The sequence below is a fragment of the Fukomys damarensis genome, unplaced genomic scaffold (genome assembly GCF_012274545.1).
Source record: "Fukomys damarensis isolate Sample0158 unplaced genomic scaffold, DMR_v1.0_HiC HiC_scaffold_34, whole genome shotgun sequence".
In the NCBI taxonomy this organism is placed as follows: domain Eukaryota; kingdom Metazoa; phylum Chordata; class Mammalia; order Rodentia; family Bathyergidae; genus Fukomys; species Fukomys damarensis.
In genome coordinates this window covers 20,801,569-20,816,056 of record NW_022900946.1, presented here as the reverse complement: position 1 = coordinate 20,816,056, position 14,488 = coordinate 20,801,569, and the positions used below count along the sequence as shown (strand labels likewise).

Genomic DNA, 14,488 nt, shown 5'->3' with positions numbered 1-14,488 from the left:
TTTTTTTTTTTTTTTTTTTTTTTGGTACTGGGGATTGAACTCAGGTCCTTGCACTTGCGAGGCAGGCGGTGGAACCACTGAGCTAAATCCCGGCCCTGTGAGTCTTAATAGGACATCAAAATAGAATTTTACCTACTTTCCTGAAACTAACAGTGAGGCCCAAATTGCAGGATAGAAGTCAGAGTGCTTCACGCATTCCAAACTTAAGAGAGTTAGTTGCAGGTCACTAGGGCTGGCCAGAGATGTCACCGTGCAGGCTCTGAAGATGGAACCTCAGAGCCCATCCCTTCACTGTCCTCTACCTTGAACTTGAGGCTGCGGGGATAGGACTTTAGGAGAGTGTAATGTTTGTGGTCAAGAGAGAGTAGTTTCCCAAGAGAATTGTGTCATAGCTGGTGAAGGCACTGCTCTACTGTGTGGCCCCCAAAGAAGAGGCAGAGAATGGGGTGTACTATATATGCTGTGTCACCTTAATGTCACTTGCACCCCACCCAGGGGGCTGAGTCAGAACTGAACCCATAGGTACAGCCTGGAAACCAGCATGTGAGGGTTGTGAATTATTTATTAGATACATTTTACAGACAAGGCCACTGCAGTTTGGGTACAATTCATGGCTTATCCGAGGTTCACACAAATAAGTGGCAGAGCTGGACTTCGAAACCAGGCCTGTCTAACTTCATAGTTCTTCCTGCTTTCTTTCTCTCCCCCTGGTCACCTGGATAAGCTCCAGGCATGACACCTTTGTCAAGAGCTGGGGAAGCAGGTGAAGCCTTGCCTGCTTGGGGAAGCAGGTATGGTGTGTAACCTCTGCAATAGCAGCAAGCTAGGTGGGCCATCAGAAAAAAAGTCACTTCACTTATAAAAACTCTTGTTCTTGAGCTGGGGGTGCAGTGTAGTGATAGGGCTCATGTTGCTTGCTTAGCATGGGGGAGGCCCTGAGTTTGATCCTCAGCAGTGCCAAAAGACCTCCAAAGTGTGAGTGCTCAAGCCTGGCTCATTTTATATTTTTAGTGATTTTCCTGCCTCTTTTTACTTACCTATTCCAGTGACCAGTTTAAAAGAGATCTCCATTGTAATTGTATGTGTATACTTACAGAGGGTCTTTAAATGCAAGCAAAATGTTTCTTCTTTTTTTTTTTAACTGGGAATCGAACTCAGGACCTTCTGCTTTTGAGGCAGGCAGCACCACTAAGCTAAATCCCCAGCCAGGAAAATGGCTTCAAAGTGTTTGTGGTGGTTCTCTTTCCATAGGAGGAGGATAAGACTAGGTGAGTAATTTAAACAGAACTCTAGAGTTTTACTCTGTAATTTAGTCTTGTCTGACCCTTTGTGATTATGCATTTACATATAATAAAATGTTTTTTAAAAGCCTAAAGGAACTAGCCAGGCATGATGTTACATAATCCTAGCACTTGGGAGCCTAAGAGGAGAGGATCACCACAAGTTCAAGACCAGCCTGAACTATATAATAAGACTCTGTCTCAAAAAAAAAAAAAAAATATATATATATGAACATAAATGCCTAAGGGAACCACCCTGGGTTCGTTTTTAATTAATGCCTTGAAGAAGTCAGCACAAGACTTGTTTGAGGGTCCCAGAAACATGATGCCCTCCTTTTGGGTGGGGATATGAGGAGGAGGAAGCTGCGTAAGGGAGTCTCCTTGCCTCATTTTCTCTATGAATCCAGCTTGTCCCTGGACCTCTTGCTACAGCAAACAATGCTCTTCATCTGCTTCTCCTTGAAGGAATGCTTTACAAAGTATAGTAATCACTTTTAAAGTTTTTAGTTTAATATTCAACTTGAGTCTGGGCCAGTCAACTGAAGGTTGGCAGTATTGTGCCCATCTCTCATTCTGCTTATACATGCTGAGAAGGAGCCAGTTCTTTTCACCCAGACAGGACAGGCCTGGTGTTGCTGCAGAAGTTTATGATCCAAGAGCCCTGAATGAAGGATTTAACTATTGATAACTGGACTGTGGAAGACTGTGTAATGTACCCTGGCCATGGCCAGGGGATGCAGGTCGGCCTGTTGGTGCAGCTTTCAGAGCGAGGGAAGAGGAACTTTCACTTCTGCCACTCCTGAGACAAAAGCACCTCTGGAGACAGACTGCCTTAAGGGTTTCCATTCTACTGAGAAAGAAGGTCCTGATCCCAGCAGCAGGACTGGCCTTGCTATGTACGGCATGCTTTTGCAGGGGACATGGTATATTTAATATTATTTTAGTGCTTGTGTCAGAAACATAGTTTTAAGTAATGTTTTCTATGGGGAGGTCCCTCTGAAAACATACTAATGAGATCTGAAAGATTGAAAGTAGGGGCTCAGCTATTTATACACCTATGTTTATGGCAGCATTATGCACAGTAGCAAAGAGGTAGAAGCAACCTATGTCCATCCATACATGAACAAATTGTGGTCTAGCCATACCATGGACGGTCACTGAGCCTTAAAAAGGAAGGACATGAGCCATGTGCATTGATGTATACTTATAATCTTATCACTTTGGCAGGCTGAGGCAGGAGGATCACAAGACCAGCCTGGGCAACTTAGCAGGACTTTGTCTCAAAAAGGGGCTAGGGACATAGTTCAATGGCAGAGCACTTAGGCATTTGAGCCCCAGTAGCTCCCAAAAAAACAAAAGTAAAAAAGGAAGGAAATCCTAGGTATGGTGGCACACACCTATAACTCAGAACTCTGGGTGGCTTTGGGAGGAGGATCACAAGTTCAAGCCCAGACTGGGCAACAAATAAAAAATGGGCTGAGTATTCATCTTAGTGAAATGGCCGTGGGTTCAAACTCTAGTACAAGAAATTAGGAAGGTTGAGTCGGGGATTTAGCTCCGTGGCCCTGTACCTGCCTTGCAAGTGCAGGGTCCTAAGTTCAGTCCCCAGTAGTGGGGAAAAAAAGTCCTTAAGGTATGTTCTACAACATGGGTGAACACTGAGGACATTTTGCTAAGTGAAGTAAGTCACAAACTGACAAATGCTATATGGTTCATATATACAAGGTTGCTAGAGAAGCCAAATTTATGGAGATACTATAGAGATGTTGGATGCTTAGGAGGGGGTTGGGATTCATATTTAATGAAGCCAGTTTCAGTTTGGGAAGATGGAATAGTTCTGGAGATGGTTGTGGCAAAGGTTGCACAGCAACATACAGGTACTTAATATCAATGAATTGGAATCTTAAAATGGTTGAAATGGTTTTGTGTATATTTTACACACACACACACACACACACACACACACATACACATACAAAACATCAGCTGGGCATGGTGGTACACACCTGTAATCCCAGCACTCAGGAGGCTGAGACAGGAGGATCACAAGTTCAAGGCCAACCTGTACTACATAGTGAGGTCCTATCTCAAAACTGAACAGAGCAAAACACAATATCAAGGGCCAGGGATTTAGCTCACCGGTTCCACCGCCTGCCTTGCAAGCGCAAGGACCCGAGTTTGATCCCCGGTACCAAAAAAAAAAAAAAAAACCACAACATCAAGGTGCTTTTGTAAAACATTAGATTTTATGAAATGGATCAAAGATTTAAACATTAAAACAGATACACTAAATCTGCTGGAAGAGAAAATAGGTAGAACAATTGAGGACATAGGAGTAGGCAAAGACTTCATGAATAAAACCCAGACTGCATGGGAAATACTACAGAGAATAAACAACTGGGACCTCATCTTACTCAAAAGCTTTTGCACAAGACAAACCACCACCATAGTGAAGAGAAAACCCACAGTGTGGGGAAAAATTTTTTTACCAGCTATTCATCAGGCAAAGGACTACTATCTAGAACATATAAAGAGCTCAAAAAAATCAGAATCCCCCCAAATTTAAAGACCTAATCCAAAAATGGGCATCTGAAATGAAAAGACAATTCTCAGATGAAGAAGTAGAAACAGCAAATAAATATATGGAAAAATGTTCACCATCACTGGTAACTTGAGAAATACAAATTAACACTGAAATTCCATCTTACTTCAGAAAGAATGGTTGCTATCAAGAAATCAACCAACGGGCGGGGGATTTAGCTCAGCGGTTCGGTGGCCTGCCTCACAAGCGCAAGGACCTAAGTTCAATCCCCGGGACCAAAAAAAAAACAAAAAACAAAAACAAGAAATCAACCAACAACAAATGCTGGAGGGGCTGTGGGAAAAAAGGAACCCATCTCCACTGTTGGTGGGAGTGTAGACTGGTGCAACCACTGTGGAAATCAGTGTGGGGATTCCTCAAAACATTAAAACTAGAGGTTCCATTTGACTCAGCTAGACTCCTTCTTGGTATCTTCAAGAAAGCATTTTACCACAGTGATATGCACACCCATGTTTATAGCAGCACAATTTTGTAATAACTAAATCTTAGAAGCAGCCCAAATGCCCATCAGCTGATGAATGGATAAAGATGATGTGGTTTTTTACAACAATGGAGTACTACTCTTCCACGAAGAAGGACGAGGTTCAGACATTTTTAGCTAAATGTATAGACCTTAAGACCTTACTCTTAAATGAAAAAAAACAGACCCATATGTTTAAATAGCGCATTACTTCTCTGGTGTGAGAAACCAAAGGTGGAAAAAGGACTAAAATGTATAATAGATATTGGGAAGTGGGAAGAAAATGTTCAAATGGGCAGGGGAACAAAGGAATAGGGAGGGAGGAAGGAAAGGACAAGAAAAAAAGTGAAAATAGGAAAAATGGAAACAAAGCATTTGTACATATGAGAAAAAAGGTGGGATGTATCAAGTACAGGTGCAGACTTCCTATGATGAGTGATATCATTATGTATGCCTAAAATGTACCAATAATTTTTTTGCTATAAAAAATAGACTTTACATTATAATTCTTTACTTTTCGCTCATTGTTTTGTTTGTTTTTTTGGTATGGGGATCAAACTCAGGACCTTGCACTTGTAAGGCAGGTGCAGTGCCACTGAGCTAAATCCCCAGCCCTTCACTCATTGTTTTAATAAAGTATTTGCTTTTTCTATTTTTAGATGAGTATTCTAGATGCAAGAGAAACTGGAATGGTGTGTTCACTTACCAAAACCCACCAAAGCTGACCCTGTGACCTGGGCACTTATACCATTACAGGTGGAAAGGTTAGTCTGATGGGTGTGGGTGAATATTGAGCTTGTGTGCCCAAGACTACCCTTTGGCAAAGGCTGGTGTAAGCTGTGGGCTCTAGAGCAGCAAATTTCCCATTATAGTGCCCTGCTCAGAGTCTCAAGTACATATCTTACCTGTTTCTTTTGTATGTACCTGAGTCATAACAGTTATTATCATGGTGAGCCAGCAGCAAATTCCCTAAGACTTCCGTCTCATTTGGACTCAGAAATGTCTAATTTTTGTCTTTTTAATACTGAAGATTGAAACTAGGGGCACAGTACCACTGGACAACATCCTCAGGCTTCTTTTAGTTTTTTGAGACAGAGTCTTGCTAAGTTACCCAGGCTGGCCTTGAGCTTGTAATCTTCCTGCCTTAGCCTTTCAGGTAGCTGGAATTCAAGCATGTGCTATAACACTTGGCTTAGAAATGTCTAATTTTGAAACTGTGGTACCTTCCACTTGATTCTCAGCTCTCTGTTTTGTAATTTACTTGAAGTTACTTTCCTAGAACTTAGTTTCCAAGCTTGCCATTTAAGAAAGTTAAATGGTGGCTTCAGAATCCCAGCTTGGGCATTTTGGGACAGAGTATTGTGGATCTTCAGTTCACAGCTGGCTGAAGGCCTGATACCCCAAAGGGCTGAAAGGAGGCATTAGTCAATGGGCTCCTTCCTCTTAATCCTTGGCTCCTTCACCAAAGGGCCCAGGTTACAAGGTGGTCATTAGGATCCAGAGGGGACCTCCCTGAGCTGAGCACTGTTTGCAGCAGTTATTGAAGTGCTTCTTGGAATCTTTTTTCTAGCTTCTCAGTACTTGGAAACTGTGTGATGTGTTCCAGTAATACATGAGATCTGTGAAAATAAGTTACTCTCTGAAGTTCATAATAACTTCTCAGAACAACCTCATATCTTAAATGGAACCCCTTCTAGTATTTTTGTTTTGTTTTGTTTCAGTACTGGGAGTTGAACTCAAGTCCTTCACACTGAGCTACACCGAGCACTTTTTATTTTTTATTTTGAGACAGGTTTTTACTAAATTGCTTAGTTAACCAGACTGAGTTCAAACTTGGAATGTTGCTGCCTTATCCTCCCAGAGTTCTGGGGTTACAGGGGTGTGACATTTCTAGTACCTTTTTTTTTGTACCAGGTATCCAATTTGGGACCTTGCGCTTGCAAGGCAGGCGGCAGAACCACTGAGCGAAATCCCCAGCCCTCTAGTACTTTTATAGAAAGATTAAAACAAAAAAGTAGGGCTTGGGATTTCACTCAGTGGTTCCGCTGCCTGCCTTGCAAGCACAAGGACTGGAGTTCGATCCCTGGTACCAAAAACAAAAAAAAAAACAGAAGAAGAAGAAGAAAAAATAACCCAAAACAGACAAAAAAGTTCTTAGAATGTACACCTTTTTTTTTTTTCCACAAACAATGTGCACCTTTAAGCTGGGCTTGGAGGTGTACACCTGTAGTCCCAGCACTTGGGAGGCTGGGGGAGGAGGATTGCCATGAGTTTGAGGCCAGCCTGGGCTACATAGTGAGTTTAAGGCTAGCCTGAATGACATAGCAAAACCCTGACTCAAAAAAAAAAAATCACCTTCAAACATACAAATGAAAATGGTTTTTAATCCTACAGGGTGTAAAATGGCAGTCAGATTATCAGAAAAACCCTGGAGAGGGGGCTGAAGGATTTAGCCACTCTTTGCTCCCAACCTGGCAGTCCAGAGTCTCCTCCTGGGCACACCAGACACCATGGACTCCCCAGGGTACAATTGCTTTGTAGACAAAGACAAGATGGATGCTGCCATCCAGGATCTGGGACCAAAGGAGCTGAGCTGGACTGAGCTGCAGGAGCTGAAACAGCTGGCTCGAGAGGGCTTCTGGGCTCAGAGCCACGCCTTGAGGGGAAAGGTATACCAGCGCCTGATCCGGGACATCCCCTGCCGCACAGTCACACCGGATGCCAGTGTGTACAGTGACATTGTGGGCAAGATTGTAGGGAAGCACAGCAGCAGCAGCAGCCTGCCTTTGCCAGAGTTTGTGGATAACACTCAGGTGCCTAACTACTGCCTGAATGCCCGGGGTGAGGGGGCTGTGCGCAAGATCCTCCTGTGCATTGCCAACCAGTTCCCTGACATCTCCTTCTGCCCTGCGCTGCCGGCTGTGGTGGCCCTGCTGCTCCACTATAGCATTGATGAGGCTGAATGCTTTGAGAAGGCCTGCCGCATCCTGGCCTGCAATGACCCCAGCAAGAAGCTCATCGACCAGAGCTTCTTGGCCTTTGAGTCATCCTGCATGACGTTTGGAGACCTGGTAAACAAGTACTGTCAGGCAGCCCACAAGCTGATGGTGGCTGTGTCAGAGGATGTGCTGCAAGTTTACTCCGACTGGCAGCGCTGGCTTTTTGGTGAGCTACCCCTCAACTACTTTGCCCGTGTCTTCGATGTCTTCCTTGTGGAAGGCTACAAGGTATTATACCGTGTTGCCCTGGCCATCCTCAAGTTCTTCCACAAGGTGAGAGCAGGGCAGCCTCTCGAATCAGACAACGTGAAGCATGACATCCGCATGTTTGTCAAGGATATTGCCAAGACAGTATCCCCTGAGAAGCTGCTAGAAAAAGCGTTTGCCATTCGCCTCTTCTCCCGCAAGGAGATCCACCTCCTACAGATGGCTAATGAGAAAGCACTGAAGCAGAAGGGCATCACTGTCAAGCAGAAGAGGTAGGCAAGGCCACGTGCACGCATGTGCATGTCCCAAGGCTGAGAAGGGTTCGCACAAGAGTACAAGGTTTTGGTGGAATGCATCTTGGTGATATGAGCTTATTCTACCACACTCTTGGCCATCTGTCTTATTCACCTATCCCTATGTGGGTAAAAAGACATTGGAAAGTAGGAAGATCCTTCCTTGTTATAGCCATAGAAAGACAGGTGAGGACTTGGGATGGAAGTTCACAGCTGAAGTGGAAAGTGGACAGTTTTGGGGGTCAGAAGTTCCTGGTTGGCCTCCCAGGGGTCATGTCGGGGAGCCCTTTGGGCTTCATGGCTGGTCATTCTTGTAGTGGCTGGACATTGCTTCACTAGCTAGGGATTAGGGTTGGGCCGGGCCATGGTGTTTGGCAGCTGATGCTGTGATCATGCTGTAGGTGTGGCTGTTGCTATTTAGTTCTCTTCCTCCAGGGCCAAAGGAAAGCACATCCAGGGTTTGGTACCCGCCACTAACCTCTCCTTGTCTGTTTTATTTTTCTTCTCTGTGTTGGTTGCTTCCTCCTGTTTTTCAGTGTTTCACTTTCTAAAAGGTAGGTCTGAAATCATACCTCCATTCCTTGCTTCTCTGCCTTCCTGCCGGCAGCACTGGACCGGCCGCTTGCTGTTTCCTAGGCTCTCACAGGCTGGCTTCTGCTCGCTGCCTCAACCTGACTTAGATACCATTCGTCTATGTCTGTCTGCCTCAGTTGTGTGGTCTGCTGCTGCTTGGCTGGCCCTGTAGCCTTGTCTTTCCAGAGCCGACTCCCTTTCGTTCTGATTTCTTAGAGAAAAGGTGCTTTGCCCCACCTGCTTCCCTGGCTGGTTGCTCTCCGCTCTTTGTAGTGGTGGGAGGGGGGTCTTCTGAGAAAAGCCTCACCTTCTTTTTCCCTGTACTGGATCTAGAACCAAGCTATAAACCTGGCTGAATAGGTGAGATGTCCCCACCAAGCTTAGTTCTAAAGAGAAGCTCTGGAGTCTGAGGTGAGGGTGTGGTCAGGGACAAGATCACCGCAGGCTCTGACTCCTCTTGCTCTCACCAGGCAGTTTGTGCACTTAGCCGTCCATGCAGACAACTTTCGCTCAGAGATCGTCAGTGTGAAGGAGATGAGAGATATCTGGTCCTGGGTCCCTGAACGATTCGCCCTCTGCCAGCCCCTCCTGCTCTTCTCCTCATTGCAGCATGGGTACAGCCTGACCAGGTGAGGCCTGAGGAGGCTGTAGTCCCCCAGGCACATCCTGCTTGCCATTTTTGGGAAGTGACATGGGTGGCTAGAGATGAGCATTTGAACCTAGACCCCTGCCTCTTCCTGTGGGGCCTGAGAGCCAGGAGACTGTTCTCTAGGTTTCTTTCATTCTCAGGCCACCTAGACTTTGAAGGTCATTACTATATATACTTGGTGCCCCACATAAGCATGGGAAACAGAATTTCAACGTCAGGAGCTCACAGAATCATTAGAGAAGAACTACAGGGAGAACTGGCCCTGGCTTCCCTGTACTCCTTACCTCCCACATTGGTCACAAGCCTGGCTTGAGTGGCCCTCTGTGGGGCTATGCCTATGCTAGCCTCTGGCCAGGTGGCTCTTGACCAGTCATTCATGTGGTTTTCCTTCAAGGGTCTCACCAAGGCAGCTTAGCCAGATTTACCTGGCATCCAGCAACTCGAGTCTCAGATAGTAGGAAGTCTCAGTTACTCTCGTTTGGATCACAGCAGGGTTGATGGAGACAGAGCTGCCCATCTCCCGCTCTAGGCCCTGTCTGCAGCCATACAGACAGTTTGGCATAGCTGGAACAACTTTCAGCCTTACCAGGGATGCCAGCCAAGCACTGGCTACCACACTGGCAGCCTTGGGCCTCCCCACATGCCAAGGCTCCTAAGGACATGCTGAGCCTTCCTAGAGTGAGGACCTGTTCTTCTGGTTCTTGCTTCCCTAAGGCACCTGGCACTCAGCTCTGCCCTTGGGGGACCATCTGTGGTGAAGCTTTTCCCTGTCCATACCTGGATAGTCCCGGATGGCCTAGAAGAGCCATATGAGAAGAGCACCTGGGGAGGACATTGCCTAGGGTGTGGACATAAGATGGTGGCAGAAGACTATGAAAGTCTCTCTGTCCCCAGCCCAGCCTGAGGGTCAGTGGAGGCTGGCAGGAGCCAGTGAAGAGGGTGGCCAGAATAGCATGTGTGATCTCTGCCCTCAGGTTCTTTTTCCAGTGTGAAGGACACGAACCCACCCTCCTACTCATCAAGACCACACAGAAGGAGGTGAGGAGGGACTAGAAGGAGTCCTGGGTCCTGGCTTCAAGAGCCATCGTGAAATCTGTAGCTCCCTGGGCTGATGCCAAAATCTGAGTGTGGATGTGGCCCCCCATGTAGAGCTTGCTTCTGTCTTTGAAGGCCACAGAAGTAGATGAAAATATCCAGAGGCATTCACCTCCATGCCCAGCCCTAACCTGTGGTGTGAAAGGAGTGCATTTCCCCAAACTTGACCCTGTCCCACACGCTCTTGCCCATGGTGGTGGTAGGGGCTATGATACACAGCACCCCCAGCCAGCTGAGACCTGTGACTTGGGCTGCTCAGCACACCCAAACAAGGAAATATTCCTGGGGGCATGAAGGTGCGGTTTCATCACATCTTCCTCCCAGGTGTGTGGAGCTTACCTGTCAACTGACTGGAGTGAGAGAAATAAATTTGGCGGCAAACTGAGCTTCTTTGGGACCGGAGAATGCTTTGTGTTCAGGGTGAGTGGTGCTGAGCATGGCCCCTCCCCAATTTTGGGCCAGGGTTCTCTCTGCCCCTGACCATCACTGATGCTCCCATGGGAGCTTGGGAGTCAGCAGGCCCTTTGCCCTGGGCACTCTGGCTCCCATGGCCCTGTTTTATTTTCATTATATAGTTACCCTGTAGGATAATCTCATTCAGTTTTTGTGAGTGTGTGTGGTACCGGGGATCAAACTCAGGACCTTGTACTTGTAAGGCAGGCATGGTGCCACTGAGCTAAATCCCCGGCCGTCATTCACTTCTTGTTTTGAGGAATAGCCCTCATCTTGTGTTGCATGATTTTCCTATTTCTGGCTCAGGACTTTGTTCATAGCAAATGTTTGAGTGTGGATTTTAGGGGACAGGCTCAGCAGGTTGCTGCCTGTCAGTAACTTACACTGCTCAATCACCTTCAGCTGCAGCCCGAGGTGCAGCGTTACGAGTGGGTGGTCATCAAGCACCCGGAGCTGACCAAGCCGACCTACTTCATGTCCTCAGAGACCAGCACTCCCTCTCCACTTAGCCACCCTGTCCCCTCAGACCCCGCTGACCGGCTCTCACCATTCCTGGCTGCTCGGCACTTCAACCTGCCTTCCAAGACTGAGTCCATGTTCATGGCCGGAGGCAATGACTGCCTCATTGTTGGTGGGCACCTTCACCCTCCAGATATCCTGGGCCCCACCAGCACAGGGAGGAGGGTAGGGGATTGTGGGTGGCTAAAGCCTCTGTGATGGCAGAGAAAGAGGCCCTGGGTTGTAAGTGGACCAGGGATAAGGGAAGAGAGAAGTAGTCTGGGAAGTGGGGGTCAGCCTGTACAGCCAGGCCTGGGACTGTGGTTTATTTAGCAAGGCCATTGTAGGACAAGAACTGCTGAGATTGCCCATGCTCAAACAGAGACACCTTGAGGAAAGTGCTGATGGTTGTGTGTGTGTTGAGGGTGCTGTTGGGCAGAGGAATGGCCACTGACCTGAGCAATCCTGCAGGAGGAGGGGGCGGCCAGGCACTCTACATCGATGGAGACCTGAACCGGGGCCGCACGGGACACTGTGACACTTTCAACAACCAGCCTCTCTGTTCTGAGAACTTCCTTATTGCTGCGGTGGAGGCCTGGGGCTTCCAAGACCCTGACATCCAGTGATGGGCCTGCACTGATGGTGACTGAACTGCTGTGGTGGGGTGGTGGGACTGAGGCCAAGCTACCCCCCGGGGAGCAAGTAGATCCCACATGGGCATCCATGCAGCCAGGCTGCCCTGCCTCCTCTGGCTGAGATTGGCTCTCTGCCTTGTACTTAGGCCTCCTGAGCCTGCCTGCTTCTGGGATGGACCTCAAGGGACTACTGTGCACCCCCCAGGCCCACCAGTGCTTGTGTAGGAGGCACTCTTCTCCCACCTAGGGCCATGGCTCTCTGTGGAGGTGTCCCATGACCAGGCCCATGAGGATGGGAGCAGGGGATATATTTTGCTGCCCAAGTCTTCTCAAAGGAGCCTTAGTCCCTGTGGTAGGGGTGGAAAGGTGAAGGGTCAGCCAAGTGTGGCTCTATGGTGCCCCCTGCTGGTACTTCAAGACATTACTCCCCTCCCAAGGTCCCTGCTCTCATCTGAGGGACTGAGGAGACAGGTACCCCTGCCACTGCTCCCTGTCAAGATCCCTGCCCCAGGAGTGTCTCCCCAGCCTCTGACTCAGTCCTTCATCCCCAGAGGTTCCTCTCTAGCAGAAACTTCACTCTAAGCTCCCCAGCCAGCCCACATTTTCTGCTGCAGGTAGGAGAGGGGAAGGCAAGATGTGTGCTGAGCTCTGTGGCTCCTGGTTACTCCAGGAACAACGAGGGGCCCGTGGGACAGGGGCTGAAACAGACATCATGTGCCTTTGTGTTTCTGCAGAGCCTGAAGCTTTCTGGGCCTCACTGCAAGTCCACACCTGAAGAAGTAACTCAAGAGGGACTCTGACTAACCCTAGACCAGCCAACTCCATATCCAGGCACCTGCCCAGAGATGCCTGGATTCATGGGAGCTTCTCAGCCTTCTTCTCTAGCCTGGTGGCCTCCTCAAGCTCATTGCAGTCTTTGCAGTCGCCCCTTTCCCTTCCTTGTTACTGCAGTGAGAAGGTCTAGAGTCACACCCAGATCCCTCAGCATGGCCTGCTTGTCTCAGTCCCACCTCCCTCTTCCCTTCTAGGCCCTGTACCTGCTGGGTCTTGCCCATGCAGCACCTCTTGGGCCACTCTGCCTGGATGTATGTCCTACCTCTATCCCTTTTGTGTGTGGTGCTGTGGCTGGCCACATGTCATGGTTTTCTGTGTGCTTTCCCCTCTCCCTTGCAGCCTTCAGGCCCTTGGGCCCTGTACTGCCTGAGCTCTGTATTATCCTGGTGGATATAGGTGCTGAGAGAGACCTGCCACCCATACACCTCCCCACCTATTCTGTGATCTCCCTCAGCTGGTCCTGAGGCTCTAGGCACCACAGAGGGGAGAAGCATGACCCAAGTGGCCATTCTGGGGCCTTAGAGACCTAGGTCATATGGACAAGTTTCCATTCCCCTTATGTCTGCAGCTGGCACCTCTGTATCCCCATAGGGCATTTCGAGTCTATCCCACATCTGTGCCTGGCTTCTGAGAGGGTGTCATCCTTCCCTGCCCTTTCACTCACATCTTTTCTGAGTGGGGTCAGGAGATAGAGGAGGCAGGATAAGAATCCTTTTTGGCTTTAGGCAAGCTGGTAAACCTGCACTGAACTCACCTTTTCCACTTGTGAAATAGACCAGTGTTCCAGCCCTGTTCTCATGGACAGGACCACATGAGGCCCTCTTGAAAGGTGCAGGGAGGGACTATCACCCGCTCCCCCCAGTGCAGGCTTTGCCACCTCCTTCCTCTTCTGAGCTCCCCCTGTCCAAGGCCTTGACTGCCAACTTCAGTGTTCATTAAACATGGTCTTGTTGCATCAACTCAGGGGTCTGAGTCTGCTCTCTTTTTCAGCCAGAGGAATCCTAGGGGCTTCCTTGATGCTTGTCCATGCATTGTCACTGGAACATGAAAGCCTTTTGAAAATGTAATCTTTAATTTTTCAGGAGCAGATGAAGTTAACCCTGAATATTGAAGGGCTCTGCAAATTTCATGACTAGGTGGGGGTTTTCCTTGGCAAGTGAGTTCAGTAGGATCTGTGGCTGCCCCAAAAGGCACTACTCAGCCTTCACCCTTCCCATGGATCCAGTAAGAAGACTAGTTGCCACCTTGTGATTCTTTATCTTAAGCAAAGTTCTTCAGTTGTGTGTGGATGTAAAATACTCAGTTTCTTTAGATTTAATATTTTTTCTGACTTTCCTACCAAAAGCTATGTGATCATTATCTTTTATTTTTTTTAAATTATCTGTTTTCTTATTATCACTATTCTCCTTTGATACTAAATATTCCCAAATATAATTTATTTAATTTTTGTTTGTTTTTTTTTTTCGAGACAGAGCCTCACTATGTAATTCAGATTGGCCTTGAACTCACTATGTAGCCCCTCAAACTCATGGAGAGCCTCCTGCCTCAGCCTCCTGGATGCTAGGATTATAGGCATACCACCACTCTGGCTTTTTTTTCTATTGATTATAGGTTAGCTTTTGTTTATTGTTGTTTTGTCTACAGCCATATCACCCTGAATGCGCCAGATCTCATCTGTTCTTTTTTTTGGAGACAGTATCTCACTGTACAACTCAGACTAGTCTCCAGCTTGTGATTCTCCTGCCTCATTCCTGCGTCTATTAGCTTTTGATGTTAAAAAACATTTTTTTTTCTTAGTATTGGAGATTGAACTCAGGACCCTGCACTTGAGAGGCAGGTGGTGGCACCACTGAGCCAAATCCCGGGTCCTACTTTATTGAACCTTTTTTTTTTTTTTTTTTTTTTTTTTT

General features: G+C 47.5%; 2 protein-coding genes across 4 annotated transcripts in view; both read left to right on the top strand.

The window, feature by feature from the left end:
• The window catches only part of Ntn3 (netrin 3), a 23,828-nt gene extending 16,870 nt beyond the window's left edge, over window positions 1-6,958 (top strand). Inside the window, exons 6-7 of the mRNA XM_033758519.1 lie at window positions 5,002-5,106; window positions 6,884-6,958. Coding sequence (XP_033614410.1) covers window positions 5,002-5,075 — 74 coding nt within the window. The 3' untranslated portion in view covers window positions 5,076-5,106; window positions 6,884-6,958. The remainder of the gene's footprint in view (window positions 1-5,001; window positions 5,107-6,883) is intronic.
• On the top strand, window positions 6,737-14,069 carry Tbc1d24 (TBC1 domain family member 24). Of its 3 annotated transcripts, XM_010603532.3 has the most exons (8): window positions 6,737-7,820; window positions 8,378-8,395; window positions 8,885-9,043; window positions 10,038-10,101; window positions 10,483-10,578; window positions 11,014-11,242; window positions 11,581-11,751; window positions 12,479-14,069. In XM_010603532.3, the coding sequence occupies exons 1-7, from the start codon at window positions 6,853-6,855 to the stop codon at window positions 11,733-11,735; spliced, it is 1,689 nt and encodes a 562-aa protein (XP_010601834.1). In that variant the 5' UTR covers window positions 6,737-6,852; the 3' UTR covers window positions 11,736-11,751; window positions 12,479-14,069. The 3 variants fall into 3 exon arrangements, with proteins under 3 accessions (XP_010601834.1, XP_010601835.1, XP_010601836.1); XM_010603533.3 differs by lacking the exon at window positions 8,378-8,395; XM_010603534.3 differs by lacking the exon at window positions 10,483-10,578.
• The last annotated feature ends 419 nt before the right edge of the window (window positions 14,070-14,488 follow it).

Bases quoted from the DNA above. Each gene is read 5' to 3' on its own strand.
- Tbc1d24 (XM_010603532.3), top strand. From the start codon at position 6,853: ATGGACTCCCCAGGGTACAATTGCTTTGTAGACAAAGACAAGATGGAT. The intron at 10,102-10,482 runs GTGAGGAGGGAC...TCTTCCTCCCAG, and splicing joins TCAAGACCACACAGAAGGAG to GTGTGTGGAGCTTACCTGTC. The intron at 10,579-11,013 runs GTGAGTGGTGCT...AATCACCTTCAG, and splicing joins GAGAATGCTTTGTGTTCAGG to CTGCAGCCCGAGGTGCAGCG.